Raw genomic sequence first — 15,086 nt, forward strand, 5'->3', positions numbered from 1 at the left:
GGTGTCTATTATGACAAAGCACTGAAAATTGGATTTCAGCATTTTTAGTGTTGATTAAACTTGGATTTTGACTCGATTGAGTTGGCATAAATATGCTGAAGGTCTTGGTGTGAAACAAGACATTTGTTTTCTCATCATGTGTGAGAAAAGGGTATTTTGAGCTTGCTGTGGTCCAAAGGCAGGTTGGCCAAATTTAGGTAAGACCCAACTCTGTTCCTTTCAAATCCTTGCGCTGCTCCTTGTGAGAGCTCTGGATTTTCCAAGAACAGCGATGAGGAGAAGCAGAATGACACTGCAGCTCAGGCATCCCCTGTGTAGGCAGACTTCTTGTTCCCTGTGAATGAGATCCCTGAAGGCTGATTCCCTCCCTTGCAAGGTTTTAACCCCATGTGGGAGGAGACGCTGGTGTTCACAGTGCACATGCCAGAGATCGCCCTGATCCGATTCCTCGTGTGGGATCACGACCCCATCGGGAGGGATTTCATCGGCCAGAGGACAATCGCCTTCAGCAGCATGATGCCAGGTGAGAGAAAGGGGGCGTCCCTAATTAGTGGGCTGGGATTTTTCCTGTGAAAAATGAAAATTCGTGTATCTGCTGCAGAAATTTCTAGTCAGAGTAAGAGGCTGGAGGTTGGGCCCTGAAGCTCTCTGCCTTAGTCAGATACTGACTGGTACATTAATGAAGAATAAATCAATTAACTCCAGACGTTTTTGGGACTAGATTTTGCAAAAATGAGTAATATTGTTAAGCATGGTGGGTAAATACTGTGGGCTTGGCAGGCTGCTATACAGAATCTTTACTCTTTTAGTGCTTTTTCCTCTCTTTCTTCACAGCAGTTTTTGAAAAAACTCTAGAGTTTTCTTGGTTTTAAGACTATGAGTAGTTGTTTAACACAGAACAGAAAGTTACCTATTCTAATGATGGGATCCAGGTTATTAAATGCCATTTGCTGTCAGTTTTCTCTTTCTGTTTTCAGTTCAGTCTTTCACATTAAATCTTATATATGTATTTTTCTTTCCTTTCAAAGGAAAGAAAAAAAGACTGTGTTTAGAATAAAAAAAACAAAACATCCAGTCGCAATAAATTGACCTTGGATGAAAGGTTTGCAGTCTTAATAATGGACTGAAAGTCCAGAGGAGAGAATGTGGTCAAGTTTAAATCATGGATTGACAGCAGCAATAAGGGACCCTGGATGAAACAGGACATGGCTGTTCTATGAAATCATGACAAAAAATGGGGGTGAAGTTTGCAGGTGTTGTGGCTCAGTGTGGCAAAGTGATGCTCCAGCCTGGATCCTCACTGAGAGGAGGAGCTGGGAGAAACCTGCTTGATCTGCTGCTCACAAAAGGGAAGTGTCCACTGCTCCTCCTGTGACCTGTCCCAGCCCTGTGCCAGCTCTGCTCCCTGTGTTTCAGGTTACAGACACGTGTACCTGGAAGGCATAGAAGAGGCTTCCATCTTTGTGCATGTGGCTATAAATGACATCTGTGGTAAGGTGAGTGTGCAACACCCCCACAGGAGCTGCCAGCATCTTGTATCACACCAGGGAAGCTCAGTGGGTGAAGGTCCAGGCTGACATTTTTGTCCACTTAGAGGAAAATTTATCTCTGTGCTTGTCATGGTAACCTGAGAATCTTTCTGAATATCCGTGGAGATGAAGGCAAATCGTAGGGAAAGTTGTAAAAGAGATTTTTGCAGTGCCTTTTTGAGGAAGCCATAGGGGATGGTTATTTCATTGCAGCACACACATTTATAGAAATAACGTGATTGTGTCCAGTCCTGTGAGTGCACCTTGCTGAGACAAAGGTTACACACATTAACCCTGAGCACTTGTTTCCTGCAAAGCTGATGCTATAAAGGTTCTGCCTGATGTTTTGGCATTTTAAATTTAATTAAATTCTTCAAGCTTATTTGCTTTGGATTTATTTTTTTTTCCATAATAACTCTCAAAATGCAGAGGAAAGGTAATGCTAATGAAAGTTGGATATATTTACACTCCTTGCCTGTTATTAAGGGTGTGTTTGCTTCACATGCAGGAAACAAACAACTCTCAGGGTGCCACATCCCAATTCCCACAAAAGCAAAGCCCTAATTTCAGACTTTACCTAAGCCAGATAAAAATTAGACGGCTCCTGTCCCCTCAGTGCAGTGTTGTGTGCTGCCAGTGTCAATGAAATTCAGGCTCAAAGCACTTTGTGGCGCTTGAGGATCTCGGTTTGTCCCGCAGGAGCGAGGTGCAATATCAGCATCGCGACAGCAGGAGGAGGCTGGGAATGCCCGGGTCCTCCTGCAAAGGGCAATTCCTGCAATTCCTGCAATTCCCCAACGGGAAATCAGCATTTTGAACTGCTCGACTTTATAATCACCGCTTAGTTACTTAACTCCATCAGCTTCCAAGTCGCTGCCCTTGCCAGCAGTGTTTAATGGAAGGGACAATGCTCATCCTCTGAATGTTTGAAATATTTTATATTCAAACCTCTTTTGGCAAGTTCTCTATGTTTAGCCTTAATTTCCTAGCCTTTCAAAATTATTTGCTCTTCCTAACTTCTTCACAAGTGACTGCCTGGTGATAGTTTGCAGGAGTTTGTTCATTTAAACTTTGGCATTTTTTTGGGACATAGATTTTGTCACTGCAGTCTCTCTGGGTTTGCTGGTGTTAAGAAATTATTCTGTGCACTGACAATATATAAGGATTTGGAAGGAAGGCCTGTATGTGTTGTGGTTTTGTTTTGTTACTTTTTAATTTCTAATTTTTAATAAAATCTACTGAAAATGTGGAACAAATATTGCACATCCCTTTCTGGTTTGGTCTGTCTGAATCAGTTTTTGCTTTGATTTTCGATTAATAGAGTGCTGTCCAAATTAGAATTTTTTATTTTCTCCTCCCTTAATTATGGGCAGAAAAATCACCCTGATTATCAGCCTGGCTTTACCCGTTCTTTATTAATCCAGAGATTCTAATATAAACATTTTCATTTCGGGACTTTTATAAATGGAGATATTGCACCAGCTCAGTAGCTTGGTATTACTAAGAATCTTAGAATTTTTAATTTTTTTTCCACCTTAACTTGTGTGTGGAATCTCTTTCAGATTGCTCTGTTTCCTGGAAAGGCTTTTCTTTGTTTCTGTCTCTTCTGTGGTCTGCTCATGTACTGCAGAATTTCTTGTGGTTTTTCTAGATGTGCCTATCTCTGAGATCCTCCCTCACTGTTACTCTGCCTTTACTCTGTCTGTTTGTGATTTCAGTGGGCTTCTCTATGTCAAAAAAGTCTCCTTTTAGAAGCAGAGCGTTTTTAGACGCCTTGAAGGTACCCCTCCTGTCCCAGGGAGGTGCAGACACCACCACACACCTGCATGCCTTGAGCTGGTGGCTTCATTAGCATCAACGTTTCCTCGTTAGCATTTTCGAGCTCTCCAACTCATGGAACATGAATGGTGACATTTGACTGGGCAGCCAGAGAGCCCTCCCCGTGTGAAGCAGATCCAGGATAAAAGTTCTGCCATCCTCCCCCTGCCCTGAGCCTCTCCCTCTCCTGCCTTTTCTCTTGAGGGTTATAATTCAAACCCCTTCTTTCACATGGAAAATAACATTGACAGTGAATCATTTGCTAAATTGTGGGAAAGCCTCTCGTGCTGTTTTTCAAGCTTTAGAGAGTGAAAGAGCCCTGTAAAAGCTGGGCTGGAAGCTGAAAGCACAATGTCCTGGATCTCCCTCAAAACTGCTCTTTTTATTTTTTTCCTTATTTTAAAACTTCCCCCCCCCCCCCCTCCCCCCCCCCCCAAGTTAAGCAAATCTGCCTTTGGGTTCTTGAATCACTCCACTGATTCAAGCAACAGTGTCCAGCTTAACAAAGCTGCACCAAACAAGCCAGAATGACACCTGGGGCCCTGCACTGCGTGTCACCCATTCCATCAGTGCTTCCCTTTTCTTTTTGGTGGATATTATTTGTCTGTGCTGTTTGTATGACAATTTTTTCTGGGTTTTGCAAATATTGTCTGATTTTTATAGCGATAAATTCATGTACTTGCCAACTTATCTCTCAGTAATCCAAGCAGACTGTTCAATAGCCTGGCTCTCACAGAAGATTTTTTTCCAATATTTAATATTTGCCTTGCATGGGAAGAATCAAACCCCACCATCTTTATCTTATCTTAAAGGGAATTTTTGATAATGGCCTACTCACACTGGAAATTGGCACGTGATAAATAAACTTTAGTCAATAATAATGAACTAAAAATTAGATTAAAAAATAATATTATGAATACTTTCATTGGTCCTTGTGTCAGCCTTGGTCCCACATGGCAGCTTGGGCAGAACACTTGGGGTAGAAGCAGCTCTTAGCCCAGGCTCAGTGCACAGGGCACCCAATATCTGTCCATGAAGTCCTGCACAGCAGAATTGGAAATGCACAAGCATTCACTCAAATATTTATTTGGGGGGTGAAAGACCATTGTAAGTTAAACGAGACACTTCTGTGCCATTGTTTGGCACTGCAGAAATGTGGCCTCATGTGACATCAGAGGGCAAAACTGGAGCTGACAGCAAGTGTGGCTGCTGGTCAGGTTCTGTCATGGGCTTCTGAAAATGCACTTCAATCATGATGTGCCCTGGGCTTATTCATTCTTGATGCTACATCTGCTCAAAAGTCTGATCTAACAGGGAAATAAAGAGAAAAGGGGAGAAGTAGATTAAAAGAGAAATACCTTTCTGTGCCTCAAGTGATCTCTGTGCACAGAGCAAACCAACGCTGTCTCAGGCATCAGCCTGCTGCTTGGAAAGTTGGCAAGTACACCTGGAATGTTTGCAGGAATGCTGGAACTCTGTTTCATTGAAATGTAAATCAGTTGTATGGTGGTGGGAGATTCATGATGGTGAATTTATGTGTTTAATGCTTAAATAACTACTGAAGACTATGGAGAACTGTATTATGACACTGACTAACTTCCCTTGTTTATAGTGTGTTTCCTCAGTGCTGAAAACATACACCTTGGGATAAGTGTTGTATGGTAGGAAAAATTACCAAATGTAATCACAAGGTAGAAATTGAAACACTCAATCATCTTTTGTGTGTGTACAGTTAACTGCTATTCATGACAATGCTCAATTCAATTCAAGTGTAGATCTCCTTTATACTGAAAAATTATTCTATTTTACGGTCAGTGTTTATTTCCCAGCAGTTCCTAGAAAATGCATTTACAGCAAGAACTTTAAATACATCTGCTTTGGGTGAAACTGAGAAACTCTTCTGCTTTCAGAATGAAATCCTTGTAGACAGAAGTATTTCCTTTTTTTGTCTTTTTCAGCAGCTCTAATGTTTATGTAGATGTTGTAAGTAGTTACGTGCTAAAAAGAAAATGATGACAAATACAGAGATAAGTGTGGCTGGAAAATGTTATTTAAAAACATAGCTGAGAAAAAAAAAAAAAAGAGATGTGTTATTTTGCAAGGCTGCTGTTAGTGATTTTTTTCATTTTTAATGCCTGTCCTATTTCTGGGTTAGTTCTCATGCTGATGGTAGGAATGTGGCAGGAGACTCTGTATGTGAATGATCATTTGTTCATGAGTCCCTATGCCCAGAGGAAGAGCTTTACATTTTTCATAGGGGACTTTTTTATATTTTTACCCTTTTCTTGTTTCTTTTGCAGGCCAAACAAGCTCTAGGTCTAAAAGGGCTGTTTCTCAGAAATCCAAAGCAGGCCTCTCTGGACAGTCATGCTGCTGGGCAGCTCCATCGCAAACATTCCTTTAGCAGCCACATCCTGAGACGGACGGCCAGCGCACCCACCAAGAGCCAGAAGAAGAACAAGAAGGGCTTTCCTGAAATTGCTTTTGACACAAAGGACAGCAGCTCTGCAGAGGCTGCAGAAGGCAGGGAAGTGGAAGCTGCCTCCCAGCCTCGCTTTGTGCGAGAGCCAGAAAGTGCTTCCCCGTCCCCAGCTCCCCGGGACGGTGCCGGTGGGGAGGCACCTGGCAAGGGCTTGAAAGGTAAGGCCCAGGGCTCTCCCAGAGGGCCAGGGCAGAGCTGTGCCCCCCCCGGGGCTCCTTTCAGCGAGCCCTTGCCCAGGGCACACAGGGTGAGGCTGCAGGAGCCCCAGGGCGAGAAGCAAAGCGTCTTCGCCCGCTGTGCCATCAACAGCTCGGGCAGGATCGGAGTGGCCACCAACTGCATGAAATGCATGATTGGCTCCAAAGAGAGCCCTGACCCAGAGGGGCCGTGGAGTGACCACCCTGGCAGGCCCATTGCTAGAGACCCCCTGCACCCTGGGCAGGGCAGCAGTGCAGAGGAGAGGGTAGAGCTCAGGACCTGGGTTGTCAGAGGGCAGCCCAGGCCACACTCAGATTTGCAGCCTTGCAGCAGCCCTGGAACTGCAGGTGACCTGACGAGGGACACTCAGTCTTTTGTGACCCCGGGGAAGACAAGTGGTGACTCTAAGTGTCACGGAATAAAGGCTCATTCCCGGCAGAGGTGGCAGTGCCAATCAGGTGGCAAGTATGGAAGCACTGTCAACTTGGTTGCAGCCAGCAATGGCTCTATATCCTCCAACTCCAGCAGTCTAGAAAGCCTTGGAAGCCCAGAATTCCCCAAGCACTGGTCTGAACCTTCTCGAAGGCAAGTGGGCACCCTACAGAGGGAAATGAATGCCTTGTTCGTTCAAAAATTGGAGGAAATTCGAAGTAAATCCCCTATATTCTTTACTGGTAAGACCAGATTTTCTTCACCCTTCTCCAATGTAGATCACATCATTGTCTCAGCTTCTGCATAGCATCCTTAGAAGCTCCTCTATGTTGTTTGGCTGTCAAGAGGTTGTTGGTTTTTTTTAATTTTGGCAATGACAGAAAAAAAAATCTGCATAAATATTTTTATTTTCTTTTTTGTAGACGTGTCTGGTTTAGATTAGTCCCTGCCATGCCTAGTTACCCATCTGCAGTAGCAGCAATGTCAGTAGTCCATCAATGTTGAGGTTGTTTGTTCAGGGCTTTTTGTTTCCTTGTTTTTCTTAGTGAATGTGGTATGATGCTAAGTAAATTTTAAGATCCAAACCAGAGCATTAAGTGAGATTGAATATGGCAAACCCACATCAACAAACAATATTTCCATTATCAGCTTTTGTGTTCCATTGAGGGATAACCACATCAGGAGTGATGTCTAACGTGCTCTCTGATAAACCTGTTCCATCCTCAAAGATCTTGCAAAGTCACTGCAGTCAGCCCAGGAATTACTGGATGGAATTCTCTGCTCTGGGGTGTTCAGGAGATAATATTTTATAAACACAGCAGCCCATTCTGGTCCTAAACGTGTATGCAAACATTTCTAGTGTGCTGTGATGTTCCACACACAGCCTGAGGGCAGAGCTGCACAGCACAGAGCAGCAGAGTGTGTGATCTGCTGCTCTCTGACATCAGCCAGGCTGGGGCACTCCTGGCATTCCCCACTGCAAACCAAAATGTGCCCAACTTAGAGGAAAGTTCCTAAAGCTGCAGCACTCTATGGTTGTTTTCACACCAGAAACAGGAGTGTGGTCACTGGGACTGCACCTGTACCATGAACTGGGGCTTGTAAAGATGGGAAATCAAAGCAGAGGCAATCAAAGGAAATCTTCCAGTAAGAAAAATGGCATTTTTCCTCCTGATTTGGCAGGCATGGGAGAGAAGGAAAGAGAGTTTGAGAAGAATTTTCTGCTTCACAGAATTGTAAGGAGAAAGTAGGAAATACAGCTTTTGGCTGTGACTGCAAGAGCTCCTTTTCAAATTCCTCACCCTCCTTTTTAATTGTCCTAGAAATTTGGACACTGATGACTACATTTTCAGAAAAAGTGAAGTGACTTTGATGCTTTTTCTTATATGTAATCCCTTTTTTAGTAACAGATTCTGACTGCCCACCTATAGTGGGTGTCTTTGAAAGCCTCATATAGAAATTTGAGATATTTTATTTATTTGACCAATTTCATCGGATTGGGTGTCTACAATTTACCTTATTTTTTTCATACTTTTTTTTTTTTTAAATGTATTTTTCCAGTATCTGCTTCGGGCTTTTAGGAAAATACCAGGACAATGGTAGGGGAGAAGTTTGCTGGTTCCCGTGACTTGCAGTTAATCCAAAGCAGCAGAACTCTTTCTATGCCTAAATTATTGGCATTGGGCTTTTCACAAACTCTGAGTACTGTGACATATGAAACCATTTCCCATTATCAGTGCCAGCTCCCCTGCCAGCCCCCCAAGTCACTAAACAAATATTGTGATATGCTTGAAATTTGATTAAATCCATCTGACTTCCCAAGCATGGAATCGGCAAACCCTTAAAATGGTGCAATGATGCCTTGGACTGGCTGCTGCTGGTCCAGTGACAGCTCCTCTGTTTGCACAAACAGCTCCCTTTCCCATCCTCCTGCAAGGCCGTGCCTCGGGCCAGGAAACCAGGGAAACCAGCTCCATGGCTGCACTTGGGAATTGGCATTCTGCTGGGGAAAGTGCCCCCAGGATAAGGCAGGAAACTGTAGCTGGCCCTTTATGGCACCAGCGTTACATTTTCTAGTGATTTCCCTTCCAAGCGTGCCCCAATCTGTGCTGGTGGATGGGGAGAAGAAGAGTTCATTAATCTGATCAGTTCTGGGCTCTTCCTGACACTCCTCCAGACACTGAGAGTCTGGAATGTTGGATTTGGATTATGGGCACCCGTGCCTGATTCCCCTCCAACACTCCCAGCTAATGCAGGACAGGCCAGGGAAGAGCTGCTCCCACCCTTGGGTTCCTGCACTGGAAATCCTGGTGCCAAAGGAAAGGCCTGCCATTCCCTGGGAGTGCAGATGATGGTTTCCATTAGGAAAGGGCTTTGGAGGAGTCCAACTTCCTCTGAGCAACCTGGAAGTTGTCCTTGCATCCTGTCAGGGTACTTGAAACTTAATGATTTTTAGGGTCCTTTCCATCACAAACCACTCTGTGTTTCCATGATTCTGTGATTCCATTTTCCCATCCAGTGGAGTGTTTCTTCAACGCTAACAAATATTTTCATTCTTCTGTGATTAAAAAAATGAACTTAATATCTGTCCGTGTGTGGATTCCATTGAGTGCTCTGGTTGGTCAGAAATTCTTAGGATCCTACAACCATGTGTCAATATTCCTGTATGTCTCCTTTCCCTCCCTCAGCACTAATTTATCCTGTTATCTGCACCTGCCTTCCCTACATTAACTGGCTTTTTCCTCTGTTCTGTCCTATTATTCTACATGCACACTCTCTCTCTCTAGTTAAGAACTGAAAGGACAAGCAAGTCAAAGGTAATGTCTGCTGAGTGTCCCTGATTCGAGCACCTTGTTGCCTGTAGTCCTGGTTTTTGCTTGTTTGCTGCCCTATAATTACCTGCTCCTGTATCCTTAAGGTCATGGTGTAGCTCAGTGGTGCTTTGTTAGTTCTGGGATGCATGTCTGCACTGTGCTTTGGAGATATGGGACATAATCTTTTTGGCATGATTGCTTTGGCTCCCAGGGTGCAGGTTATAAACATTGCAGAGAATGGAGCATTTTCTCCAGGTAATTGGTGCTGTAGTGATTCTCCAGGGTTGCACTCTCAGCCTGCTGTTCATGACCCATCTGTCTGTAGAGCTTTTTTGAAATAGAAATTACCAAGTTTTTTTAAGAAGAACAAAGTCTGTTTAAAGCTTTTGTTTTGTTTATAAAAGTCCCATTGCCAACATTCCACTGTCTGCAGATCATTTGTAATCTGCTCCACAAGTCCTGTGCTGCTTCTCTTCTGAGTGGCTGGTCATAGGGATCACATCTGCTGGTCAAACTGGTGTTTTGATTATTGTACATGCTCTGGTTGTGCTCTGATACCCTGACCTGTTTGAGTGCTGGAAGGAAGGAAAACTGCAAATCAAGTGGTGCTGGATGGTGGAGGAAGCAAAGTTGGTTTACAAAAGGGGACACAAAGGGCAAAAATTGCTGGGCACTGTTGTTGTTTGATAAGAAAACCAGAACAGTCACATGGTGCTGCTGTGCATGGACTGAGATTTCTTGAAGCAACAGGGCTTTGTGAAGCTAAAACTGAATGTGCAAAATGTTTTGCTGCCTTTGGCCAGGCATTTGAAATCACATTTTTAAAATCATGATTAACATAGGCAACTAGTACCTTGAAAACAAAATGATAACACATAAGGAATTAATCTTAGTCTAAACTGTAATTTGTAAGAGGTAACTAACCCTGTATCTCTGTTTTTCTTGTTTCTTTCTTTTTCTTTTCATGCCTCCCAAGCAGATGTCTGCCACTTCTCAATCCAGAGGTCAGTCTCTTCTTTATGCAGCCTAGAAACGATCACAGAAGAGTCTGTCCTTGCCAATGAGAACCATCACTGCAGCCTTTCCTTCCCTCTGCCCGTTACCCCTTACAGTGATGCTGAGGAAGAATCTGGGTCTGACCATTCCACCGAAGTTCCATCAGAGGGAAGCAGCACACCCAACCAGCCTCAAGAGCCCCCACCCTCCAGAGAACAAGGAACAAATCTGGCTGCAGAAGACCAAAGGCAGGATGTCCCAAGAGCAGCTGACACAAGTTTAGTAACCCCAGAGGATGAGAGGACCAGCGTGGCAGGATGTCCCACAGAAGGAAATGGTTGGACACGGTGCAGTGAGGCTGAAGATGAGGGTGGGTCAGCAGCACATCCCCCAAAAGCCAGGCTGGTAGAGGCAGCAGATCACGGTGCTGGCCAACCTGTAGGAAACTGCCAGAAGCAAAACGACCAAGCAGGTCAGGTATTAACACACATGAAAAGCACTTCTGAATCCAAAGGGCAGAACCCGGGTGCAGCAGCAGTTCCACCCCAGCAAAGCAATGTCATTAACAGCTCACAGACAAATTCTCCCCAGACAGCCCAGGCTGCACAGGCTCTCCCTGTCTCTGTTTCTCAGACGAGCTCTTACATGTTGGCAAGAAGGGCAAAGAATGAAGGACTGAAGACGTCAGACTCCTCAGCCTTAATAAAAATTCCGAGCAGCGTGTCTCCAGCAGCAGAAGTGTACTTTGATGCCACTGTCAATGACCGGATCTGGAGCAAGCTGGACTGCAGCAGCCACCGTGACAGCATGTCCTCCTCGTCCAGCATGTCCTCCAACGACACCGTCATCGACCTCTCTCTGCCCAGCCTGGCTCGCAAAAGCCTCCCGGACCTGGGCATCCGCCAGGACAGCCTGGAGCCCCTGGCCATCAGGAAGGGGATGCGCCCACGCTCCGCCACCACCTGCAGCAACGAGATGCCAATGGTCAGCAAGAGCAAGTCCAACCCCAACCTGAGGAGTGGCCAGCTGCCGGCCGATGAGCTGTGCCCCCGGCCCCTGGCCAGGAGCCCTCAGGACGCCTTCTCGTCCATTCCTAGAAGGCACACCTGGAGCAGGCTCTACATGGAGAGCCTCAGGCAGTCCTCTAACAAATCCAAAGCGCACGACACGGTTGGGAATAACCAGGCAAAGTCCAAAAGCCTCGGGGACCTTACCTCTGACGACATCGTGTGCACTTTTGAGAGCAAGTACCGCAGCATCAGCAGGAGCTTCGTCACCCGCTCCATGCGGGAGCAGCGCCGCTCCTCGGGCCTGCGGCCCCCGGCCAAATCCCGGGACGAGCTGACTGAGCAGCTGAAGAGGCTGACGGCCTTTCAGCAGGAAAACGACATCACCTCCCCCATCAGCCTTGAGCCCAGCGAGTCGGAGGAGGAGGGCGAGAGCGTGGGGCTGCTGCGCCGCTCGTCGTCGCGCAGCCAGAGCCGCGTGCGCTACATCGCCAACAGGGCCCGGCAGGCCCAGGAGAGGCAGCGCCTGCAGGGCCGGGCACAGCTCGGGGGGAGCCCCATCGAGGAGAGGGGCAACCCCGAGGGCGCCTGCAGCGTGGCCAGGGCCGGCTGCACCGACCCCGCTGCCCACACGGCCCTGCCACCCTCGCCCAAAGCCCAGCCCGACTGCGGCGCGGACACCGAGGTGTTCTTCATGCTCAAACTGTGACCCTGGCAGTGCTGGGCGCTGTTTACACTCCTGTCACAGCAAAGCACGGCGACATGAGAGGCCCAAAACCATCCTGCCACGGCTCGGTGCTTCCTGGCCTTCCCTTGAGCCCAAGGGTGCTCAACATCACGACTCCAAAAGGATAGATGAGATTAATTTTTAATCGCGCTTTGCCCAGCCTCCAATTTGGCCTCCTTTGTGTGTGACCACTTCTTGAGTTTGCAGTTTGCTCTTGGTCTTTACTAATTTCAATAATTCTTCTGACAATAGGTAACCTTGATGTTTAATAGCTAAATGTGATGCTAACGACAGCTAAGGTAAATTTTGCTCTTACAAATCATGGATCCATGTAAGGAGGCTAGACTTAGAATCACATTTTGTTTTCTGGAAGAGTTTGAGGCCTCTGAGGGTGTGAATTAATAATGTAGTAGATACAGTCCATCTTCCATCGTGGACCTGCTTATTTCAGTGGAAATCCATATTTTCTCTTTGAAGAAGAGCTCTCTTGTTCAAAGCAATGCTTTTATAAACTCAGCCTGTTTATATATCTATATCAATATATATCTATATATATACACCTGTGTGTATGCAAAGATCTGTCTGCACATGTATGTACACATGCACACCCTGAAACTGAACTGTGACTGTTCCTGGTCTCAAGGCATTGTCTGAGGGAATTGAGACAGGAGAGAGAGAAGGGAATGGCTAAAAATAGACAGGAAATATCTTCTGACTTTACTTCAGAAATGGCTACGCATGTCAGTCTTTTCTTGAAACAGCACTGTCCCTTCTTATGGTATTTTAACAATGCTGCTGTACATAGCACTTTTTGGATGAATTTTACTATTTCTGTATTGCACTGCCATGCAAAATTTTCAATGATATGTTTAAAAAAGAGAGATATTTAATTTTTTAGATGGACATATTTAGAATTAAATAACAACCTAAACAGAGTAATAATTTTTCCACCCCTTTTGTTTTTTTACTTTTTATTTTTAGGGATGTTGTCATGTGTCCCCCCAGTCCCCAATTATGATGTCATTTATTATAGATGTACATTTTATCAGTGATGGAGAAGAATGTTTACTAAGATGCATTTTAAAGAGAAACAGAGGTTTAATTTTATTTCAGGCTGCATAGAGTCCCTATTATTGAGAGGATATTTTGCATTTGTAATGATTCTTTTGTGTATATTGCAAAATTTAAGAATTTGTTTGTAAAACCACCTTACTCTACTAAAATAAACATATTTAACCTTCCAGCTGGTGACTCTAGCTGTAACACAACACTGGGCTTTGGGATACACAAACATAATTCATTCTACCTGCTTTGTTTTTCAACTTCCTTTGTGGATAACATTTAATTTTACTCTTTTTCAGAGGGGTAGCCAGCACGGATGCAGCTGAGATTTTTCTCAGGTCCTCCAGAACGTGTGCAAGGATTGGCAGAGACTGACATTCTGTGGTGTGAGACACAGCACAGGGGCTGGGGCAGAGCCCTGGCTGCAAGGATGAAAACTCTGCTGGAATTAGTAGCCAAACAGACAGAAGGAGCTGATCCATCCTGGAGCAGCTGTACAAGTAACACAGATGGCCCTGTTTCATCACTGAGGGGTTTAAAGTCTGGCTGAAAATGCTGCAGCACAATTTTGCTCTTCACCTGTCACTTGACTGAAAAATCACTTCTATTCCTGTCCCAGCAAAGTGCACAGTGAAAGTGCATTTTACTTCCTTCACACTCCTCCTGGAAGGGTTGTCACTTGTGGAGCTGGAAAGGAGCTCTTGGTTCTAATTTTAGCATCACTTGGCCACAAGAATTTAAATTCTGAGATACCAAAACAGCAACAAAATTTAAACCCTGAGATATCAAAATATAAGGCGGGGGGGGGGGTGTGTGTTAAATTTTCTGATTGAATCTTTTCAAATGCTCTTCATCATGTTTTGTCTGAAAATACTCCCTCAGTTTTGCAGCCTGGCTCAGATCTGCATAGCTTGTCTGCAGGACTCGGATCCTGCAGGTCCCAGGAGAGCTTTGTGCAGCAAAGGTTTGGAATGTGCACTGAGGTGACCCCTCAGTGTCACTGCAGGCTCTGAAGGAAAGGAGGTGAAGCTGCAGCAGAACGTGTGATCTGCCAAGAGGAGCCTCCCATTGTGTCCCAGCACAAAGCAAATTTCATTAACATTCTCTGGACGAAAAATCATTCTTGTAATACTTTAATTTCGGGCTGAAAAGCTGCAGGGAGTCGTTGCTTTTGTAACTTTAATGCTTTTGCAGCTTTAATGTCAAGTACATGCAACTTGACAGCTTTGGAAAGTGAATGTTTAAAAGGCCTATTTGTGTCTTCTCAAAGAAGTCTCACAATCAGCTGATTTTTCATCTTTAATTGATTAAGCAATACTTGTTAAATTAATGCACCTCACAGGAGGCAGCATCATGTAGCACTTCAAAACATTTACCTCTGTTCAGAATTTTAACCAAGAGGGTCTGGATTTAACTCATTGGGGTACAAGTGAAATTTGCCATCTTGCTTCCAAATTAGTAGCAACCAGTTTAACAGCTTGTTTTGTGATGCTACCTAAGACCCACCATTGATCATGCATTTATTTATTCCTACAAGTGGAATTCATTCCAGCATTTAAGAATTATTTGGAATTTAAGTCAGCAGAAGGTCGCAGTTTTGCTCTTCATTCTTCTGCTCTTCCTGAGACTCCTGGATGTGGATTTCAGTTCATTAAACTGTAAGATCTAAAATCCAGAGTCTCCAGATCACAAGCAGTGTATTGGGAATGGCTGGACATGGGATTTATGGTCTGTATTCCTCCAGCCTGGCCTTCAAGAGCACTGATAATGAACTTTAATTGTCTTTCAAAGCTGATTCTGTCTGTGTGATCAACAGGCAGGAAAATGGGCACAGCTGCTGCTCTGCTGGGACAGTTCCAAAGGCAGGAATTTTACAGGAACACCACAGCCCAGTAACAGAATTTTGTGAGTGTTGGTGCAGCACCCAGCTGCTGGACTGAGCTGTCCTTTGGTGTGGTCGCCTCTTTCCCCAAAGCCCCAGGTGTCCCCCGTTTGGCTGGCACGTTTGGAGGCCACTCCTCC

The 15,086-nt window shown here is 44.9% G+C and overlaps 1 protein-coding gene across 1 annotated transcript in view; it reads left to right on the forward strand.

Annotated features, from left to right (window-relative positions):
• The window catches only part of PLCH2 (phospholipase C eta 2), a 64,863-nt gene extending 51,618 nt beyond the window's left edge, over positions 1 to 13,245 (forward strand). Inside the window, exons 19-22 of the mRNA XM_088178734.1 lie at positions 377 to 523; positions 1,417 to 1,496; positions 5,648 to 6,701; positions 10,252 to 13,245. Of these exons, the coding sequence (XP_088034860.1) occupies positions 377 to 523; positions 1,417 to 1,496; positions 5,648 to 6,701; positions 10,252 to 11,984 (3,014 nt within the window). The 3' untranslated portion in view covers positions 11,985 to 13,245. The remainder of the gene's footprint in view (positions 1 to 376; positions 524 to 1,416; positions 1,497 to 5,647; positions 6,702 to 10,251) is intronic.
• Positions 13,246 to 15,086: the final 1,841 nt, after the last annotated feature.

This window comes from Sturnus vulgaris, chromosome 25 (genome assembly GCF_052056855.1).
Source record: "Sturnus vulgaris isolate bStuVul1 chromosome 25, bStuVul1.hap1, whole genome shotgun sequence".
NCBI classification, from domain to species: domain Eukaryota; kingdom Metazoa; phylum Chordata; class Aves; order Passeriformes; family Sturnidae; genus Sturnus; species Sturnus vulgaris.